The sequence below is a fragment of the Corvus kubaryi genome, unplaced genomic scaffold (genome assembly GCF_017639235.1).
Source record: "Corvus kubaryi isolate FWS band 111438036 unplaced genomic scaffold, C.kubaryi_AGA036_p1.0 37396, whole genome shotgun sequence".
NCBI classification, from domain to species: domain Eukaryota; kingdom Metazoa; phylum Chordata; class Aves; order Passeriformes; family Corvidae; genus Corvus; species Corvus kubaryi.
In genome coordinates, this window is record NW_024581135.1 from 29,976,707 (window position 1) to 29,984,837 (window position 8,131).

The following is an 8,131-nucleotide window of genomic DNA, read 5'->3' on the forward strand; positions in this document are numbered from 1 at the left end:
GTGTTGTTGGGGTTTTTTTTGCCATTTATTATTGTAGGGCCAGGATCCAAGTCAGCCCTTCATTTCAGAGTAAATATCATCCTTATTTAACTCCAAATATGGATACTGCATGTGTCTTGTATATTACTAGAAGCTCCAAACCAATAGCTCATGTTTTGCTATTTCAAAGCACTGGAGCTTTGTTTTGTCCCTGTTCTTCAGGGGACTGCCGGAATCATTTGACTGAGGTCAGGAGATACTGACACCAAGCCAGACTGAACGACAGATGACTCAAACCACATAGCTAACTCAGATATAGCTTATTCATTGCTTGAGTTGGGTATAGATTTTGTTTTTCTGATCTCTCTGCACACAGATGAAATTTGTTTCCAGCCGTCATCTGCTGGAAGAATAGAGATGCCGTATTTAGCACAATCTAACTCAAAGCTCAGTGAAGTGTGCTGAGACATTCCTGTTGATAGCTGAAATTTAGGTTGGACCCATACAGTTTTGAACAAAATTCACATTATATTGATTAATCAAACTTTCAAAAGCAAGTATGTTGTCACACCTTTCCAAATCACACAGCTGTTTGCAGAGGTGGCCTTCCAGCATTTGGGAAAAGTGAGATCTGCCCAGAATGCTCCTGCAAATGAATCACAAAGCCCAGAGATTGCCTCCAGTGAGCATCCTCTAACCAAGGAGAAGATAGCTAACTAAGAGCGCGTTTCCAGCTGACTCAGAGAAAACAGCTGCCACCAAAACAGCCCCGAGCACTCAGCACAACCTGAGCCAGGATTTTGAAGTGCTTTCTAGGTATAAAGCCAGAACTTAGCAACACAGCATCTGTAATTTGCAGGCATAGGTTTGTGTGTAAGGAATGGAGCCAGCAGGAAAGGGAAAAAAAAAAAGAAAAAAACCCAACAAAATAGAACAAAACAAAGCAAAACCCCCCAAATTCAACATCAACAAAAAAAAATCAAATTCTTCTTGCACAGTAGATGCAAAGAAGTGAGTTTATGTTCCAAGATGGGGAAGAAGCAGAATACCGCTTCTCGCTTTTGGGTGAGCATATATACAACAGCTGTTGTATCTGCAAAACTTTGTGAAAGATGTGGCCACTTTTCAGAAAGCAATTTACACCAGATGTCTTCAAGGAATGAGCAATTCAGAGGTGTAATTGGAACCAAGCTTTGTGAGCAGAGGAATGATCATTCAGTGGTCCATCTAGAGCTAGGTGATGTACTTTGTTTTGTCACCCAGAATTTTTCACTGGTTTGGTCTTCATTAATTTGGCAGTGTAATAGAGAGTGCTTCCCAGGGATAACACCAGGGAAGTTCTTCTAAGAACCACTTAGATATTTGCCATCTCTGTATTCTGTTGACCTGCTTAGGGATGAGATTGTGGGTAGTTCTATCATTGAGGATGCATTTAAGCAGAAGAAAAGTGATCTGGCAGTATGGGAGGGTCTTTGTTATCTTTCATCATCCTCTGCACAACAGTAAAATGACCCCTGACTAGGCATAAAGAGATCTGTGGGAAGCCACTTAGTTTCTGGTTTTGTCCCAGAGTGCCTACTGTATATGAAATGGGTAATTTTCTTCTCATCTAGATAAAAGAAGTGACTTTACACTAGTATTTGACATGTCAGATTTGGGTGTTGTGGTTTTATGGTTGTTGCTTTTGGTGGGTGTTTTTTTTCCCCAGAAAGGGAGATGCTTTGAGAACCACAAAAAAAATCAAGAGAAAGTGAAATGATCCTAAGTAGAACAGAATTTCCACCAATTAAAAAAATGTGAGCTTTAAAGAAAAATTAAGTAATTAATTGGGAGGGGGAAAGAAAAACAAACCACCATGTGCACTGTACTTATGAAGACGTAAGTTTGTAATGTGTGTGCCCCGTCAGAACGGCTACCTCTGTTCTGTTATTGTATTCCATCCCTGAAAAAAGAGTGCATGGAAAGTGAGTGTAGCTCTGAAAGGACACTGGGGCTTAGCTTGTCCACAAGTAATAACTTTTCTCCAGCTGTTGGGGATTAGTGGATTAGATGCCATTCCTTATGTCTGTGGCTCTTAATGGGTGATTACCACATATATATGTTTTTCCTACTTCTGATGCTTTTGTTTGGAGACCAGTCCAAATTTTTAAAATTTGGGATGCTAATTTTATAATTAAGTCTCAAGAGAAAAGTTACTGGGGATATATCATTGCAATCAACAGAGGATGTAAATCAAACTGCAGGCAGAGTAGCAGTTCTCTGAAAATCCCAGCAATCCTGGAATGCTGCCTCTTCAGATGCTTTGGACTCTCTTCCTAAGGCCTCATTCTGAAGTTATGAGCAGTTCCTCTAGTGCTTCCCAGGCTGATTACATATTTTGAATCACTTGGAAGGAAACAGAGGGTGTCAGAGGGTAGGTGATCAGAAAAAAAAAAAAAGTTACGAGAAACAAGGTATGTAAAAATAATGTGCCTAAAATCTAGAAGACAAGTTATGCATAAGTGTCAGAAAAGGAGGCCTTGATTTTCTCCAGGGTTAGGCATCTTGGTTTTGTCTTTGAGGTTCCCTCTTTGTGTCCCCACATTGTGTGAGTGCCTTACTATCTGTTGCATCTTTCTTTATAGAGACCACAGACATTATCCTCATTTTAGCATCATCATACAAATCCTCACCCATAATCACACAGAAGCGTGTGGCAGAGCACTAAGGTCTCTTCTAGTTTTAGGACAGTGTCCTAACTTTGGACTACACTTTCAACACATTGAGCATCCACGCCAATGCAAGGTATATGCAGCAGCTGATGGCAGCTGGCACAGATTCATCAGCACCACATTTGTGTCTACTGGTGTCTAATTTGTCTCTAAAGACCCTTTACACGGGTCAGAGTTTCACACAGATTTTACTTGTAGTCGGTATCATTAGTTGAATCTCCTCTTGAGGTCCTTTGGTGTCTATTAAAAAGGAGCTCAGTTCAGAGCATGTCTAGGGTCTCTGTCCTTTTCCTATTTGTCTGCTTCAATGAAACTTGTAGGAATTTAATTACTTTTGAGAAATCTGTGATTCTCTAGTTTGGCTGAAAGCGGCCAATTAAATAAATAATGTATGAGGGAGAAAAGAGTTGCATGCACATAATCAATGTAATCCCATAAGCCCTGTTTCCACTGGAAAGGAGGCTGGGACCTGACCTCCTCACCGTGCTGTGAAGCTTTTCACGTCTCTAACGGCGAGGATGTAGCAGGAGTTATCTGCACTAAAAATGAGCAATAACTGAAAATGATTAATACCTCCATAAAGAAAGCACACATAAGAACTTAGTACTTGGTTTTGTTTGAAGCTCTGTATGAAGCTTTTTTCCCCTAAAGTTTTCACAGTGAGGTTGTAGGAAATTATTTAGCCCAAATGGGCACATGCACTCAAAACAAAGGTTGCAGCTGCAGCCAGATTAAATAATTTCTCGTGACAAGTTAGTTTTGTTGTGGTTGTTCCTCTAGTTAGATGTGAACCAACTGTGATTTCATTAAGAGCTTGCAGTGTTCTTTTAGTTGTGGAAGTCCTGATCTAAGTGACTTAGCTTTTCGAGCAATAGAGAGATGATCTCATTATCATTCAATGAGCCAGCCAACTTTTGCTGGTTAGAACTGCTGAAACTGATGGGACAATGATTGTCACCGTTTTGAATGCTCCTGTGGTTGCTTCCGGAGGGTATTACCTGGGAAGACTCTCTTAACATCACACACCAGTTACTATTTTGTCCACTGTTGCATGATAAATAACAGCAAAGAGAAATCTGTAACCTTGCTAATCTACTCTTTGCCAAACCACACATTTTATAAATAGGGCAAGAGGAAGACAAACCACTCCTTCCCATTTCTCAGCATAGATGAAGTGACAGAGTGGGAAGTGATTTCCTCTGTATTCCAAAGGTTTCATTACTTTTTATAAAATACCGTGTAGCCCATTAAGAGGAATGATAAATTATTAATTTTAAATTACAGTTCTCTAAATCAATACACAATATACATTTTGGTCACCGTATTTGTTTTCTCTCCTTCACTTACTTAGTAATTAACAAAATTCTGTAGTGTGCTATGGGTCTCCTAGGTATTACTAACAGAGAGAGTATGTGGTAATTGCAGTTGAGAACCCCAAGCTGGCTATTTATTGAATGCTGATGTATCTCCATGCTTTGTCACTATCTATAGCAGTGCTGTAATTTTGTTTTCATTTCGTACATTTTCCAGAAATTTTACTTCTAAGCCGTTTGAGGGTCTCTAGCAAACATATCATTTGCAGAATGTCGTTGAGCATTTGCCCCTGGAGCACCATCTCTCATGGGGGGGGGGGTTCTCTAGATGAGCAGTCTTGGCTCTGTCGCTGCTCCTCAGGCTCACACTTTCCCTTGGTCGTGGCTGGGCTGGGCACCCAGCCAGACACCAGCACCAGCCCTCATGGCCTTCATGCTGTGCTTGCTGCAGGACCTCCTGGCACAGGGGAGGGACAGGCCACATGCTCAATTCCTGCCGCGGTGGGAAGTCAGAAATACATTTGAACTCGGATTTGGGAAGCGCTCCTGAGCTTAGATCCAGCCACAGCTTCCCCACCTCTTTGGGTCAGCTGTAACCAGCAAATGTGCCTCGGGGGAGCCATGGTGGGCAGCTCAGGTCTGCCCTGGGCAGCTTTGCTAATCAGGCAGGGAGACTTTGTCTTTTAAGTCTGTACTGGGGCTGCTTTCCAGCACAGGACAAATTTCTGCAATAAAGTGCTGGCATGTTGTCTTTAGGTACTGTATAGAAAGGTAGTAGTGCTTCTAAGAAACTGTTTTCTCTATATTTCAAGGTGCCAAGTTGGTTAAAAGTGCTTTTGAAGGTCAAACAAGAAAACGGTTGATTTTGATTCAGCAAAATAACCCAGATGCGTTTGTAACAAAAGTAAAGAGGATCTGACCAGGCAATCCAGAGCTTACTCCCCACATCTTCTGGGCCATTTTACATTCTCTGAATGACAGATATGTCATATGTATATTAGAACAGATTAATGTGACGGGGAGGAGGGTTTGGACTGGATCTGCCCCATCAGTATTACAGAAAAATGCGCTGTTATGGCAACACAAACCCTTAACAACAGCTAAGCCTGAGAGAAAAGAAACCAGTATTATACACAAATAATCTGTGCTTGAAATAAGTATTATTGACACAAAAAAAGAGAAGCCCTCTTCTCTGGGAAAAAAAGTTAATAGTTCTAACTAAAACTTGCTGCTTGAGGTGTGGAAAATCCCCAAGAGTGCCAGAAGGTCTGTGGTACCACACGTAGTACGTCACCTGGCCCTGAGCAGAGTTAGTCTCTGTTACAGCAAGAACATGTTCAGAATCCTCCATCTGGGTTCATGAGCTCCTGAGCGTTCACGTTTCCTCACAATGTGTAACGAACGGTGTGAGAGCAGCACTGCTGCTACCAATAGTTCTGCCTTTCTCACTCCTGAAAGCCTTGGATCTGGGATTATTTTGCTTCATTTGCTGAAGCCATTGGCACTAACCTCGACTCTGGAGACATGTGATATTAAAGAATTTTGTATGCAGTGTTCACATCCAATCCAGATTGGTTTAGCTTTCTATTTGGACAGAGCTTGGAAGGTGCTAATCACCTTTCTATCTCCCAAATAGGGGCTTTGCCAGCACACAGCATTAACAGGCCCCACAGATTTGATTGTGCATGGTTGGAAAGCGTTCTGCCTCAGTATCAAAGAACATTTCAGGCAGCAGGCTATTAAGGCAGCCATAATTTAAATTGAAAAAGATGCTTTGGCTTAAGTGTGGGTAATAGACACTGTTCTCAAAACAAGGGCTGAAACTTCCTGATGCCACCTGGCAACAGAGATGGGGGCAATGTGAGGGAGTTCAAACCTCTCTGATCCCTAAACATTGCTCAAACAATTGTTTTCAAGTGTGTGAGGAATTTCTGCCTTCTGGTCACTCAAAAAGTACTTGGGTTTTTTTTCCTCTCATGGTCCCATATCTGTTCAGAGGTGGATTCAGGAAGTACCAAGATAAATGAAAGGTTTTACTTGACTGCTTAGTAGGCTTTTCTAAATCTCCTATGCTGTACAGTTTGCATTAGTTTTAGATTAAGTTTATTTTTTAGATTATCCACACTGGTTCAGCAATCCCTTCTAAAGCCCAAACGATGTAATAAATAATAGCTGAGGAAATCGGGAACCAGGCTCCACGTGGAAGAATCTTTTTAAGGCACACCAGATGTTCAGAGTGGGAGATTGAATCAGGGCACAGGTCCATAAAAGGAGAAGCATAATAAGTGAAATTCATTTTATCAAATTTATCTTAAAAAATTTTCATCATCATTACCAGAACAGTTCTGTAGGGGAAGCCATGAATTCATTAGATAGCCTGTATTTGCAGAACCACCACCTTGTCTTCTACACTTCAAGGTGAGCTTTTCCTTAATAGTTTCTAGTGCCGTAATAAAAAGAAATGAGCACAAGATTCTCTAAAGTTCATAGGCAGATAATAGCATGTAAATCAAGGACTAACTATGTTAGTCATGAAAGCTGAGGGAAAAAAACCCCGGCTAACTAAAATAACTAACACACATTTATTTCAGTGGGATTGGAATGTTAGCCGACTTCTTTCCAATGCTAATACCAGCCTCCACTTCCTCATATGGGAGAAATATGGGGGGCGGGGGGGGAAGAGGAATTATGACCTTGTGTGAGAATGGAAGCTTTTTTTACATGACTCATACAGCTTCTGGTACCCCTATTAATACCAGAAAGGTTACAGTTCACTGATGTAATTTATATTAACGTAGTTTAAGTTCAACAGTTCCTTCTCAAACCTGAGAGCAGAGTTCCATACAAGGCTTTGGAGAGTATCACAGATTGAGTGACACTCATCTTCTGTAAAGAGTTCAGGTTCATAAAACCAAAATAAAGCAGTATGTTCCCAGCTCAGCTCATCCCGACTTCTCAGTGAAAGTTCATCCTTTTTTATTTTTTTAAATAGTCTGAAATACTACATACTCTTCATGCAAAACAGGTAGCAGACCTAACTTACCTGACAAAACTTACCCAGCTACCTTCCTTAAATTCCCTCTGTAGCCTGGGGTTGGATTGGAGTGGGAGGAAGCAAGAGGAAAGACAAGAACACGCATGAACTCGGGAGCAGAGCTGGAAATTAGGAAGTGTTGTTCCACTGGAGGGCACGGAAGGCAGGTCACTCAGGACTCTTAACCTTTGCTGGTGCCAGTAAAAGCCCCCTGCCCTCACCCTTATTTTGCTTGTGGCTGGAAATGGTTTGGGCACACTGTGTATAACAATACTGTATTATGCTATTATCTTATTCTACCATATTACATAATACTGTAATATTCTACATGCTCACACTATTGCTTGATGGGGCTGAAATACTACAAGCCTGCATTTCTTCTTCCTATTATAATGGGGAGCAGCAGCTCTACGCCTTCACTTCTACAGATGCCTTTATAGGGCAAGATTGAGAGAAAAAGGTATCATTAGTCTAATGAGTGTGTGAGATTCTAGCAATTACATTTTCTCCCTGCTTTGCTCCTGGAAACTGCCAGGTACCTATAGGGAAAGAGATTATGAAAGTTAGTTTTCTTTTCTCGCTAACCTAATGAGTATGGAAACACAGAGCTGGTGTTCCCTTGGCTAATTATTTAGTCAGAAATCACTCTGGCTGTCCCTGACATGAAACCAAGAAACAGAAGGAGTATAATAAATATAGACTGTGGTTGCTGACCAGGAAAATATATCACAGCTGAGTGGCTAAGGCCTCAGGACATGCTTTGTGAAAAAACTGCATTTAAAGTAACAATAAAATCAAATATAATTAAAATTTTAATAACATTTCCAGCAGAATTTCTAGTTTATATATTAAATGGCCAGGTGTGTGAATAAAGTTGTGGCGTACAAATCCTCTTCCTTGTTTTAGGAGGGATTGAATAGATAAAAGAATTTAACTGGTTTTGTTATCTACCTTTACTTAATTCACAAAATTTAGACTTGGGCTATAAATCACTGCCTAAATTGAGAATGAGATCTCTTCTCCTTCTCTTCTCTTCTCTTCTCTTCTCTTCTCTTCTCTTCTCTTCTCTTCTCTTCTCTTCTCTTCTCTTCTCT

General features: G+C 40.8%; 1 protein-coding gene across 1 annotated transcript in view; it reads left to right on the forward strand.

Moving 5' to 3' along the window:
• The first annotated feature begins 1,834 nt into the window (after nt 1–1,834).
• Nucleotides 1,835–8,131, forward strand: part of TMEFF2 (transmembrane protein with EGF like and two follistatin like domains 2) — a 143,363-nt gene continuing 137,066 nt past the window's right edge. Inside the window, exons 1-2 of the mRNA XM_042040593.1 lie at nt 1,835–1,857; nt 2,373–2,392. Coding sequence (XP_041896527.1) covers nt 1,835–1,857; nt 2,373–2,392 — 43 coding nt within the window. The remainder of the gene's footprint in view (nt 1,858–2,372; nt 2,393–8,131) is intronic.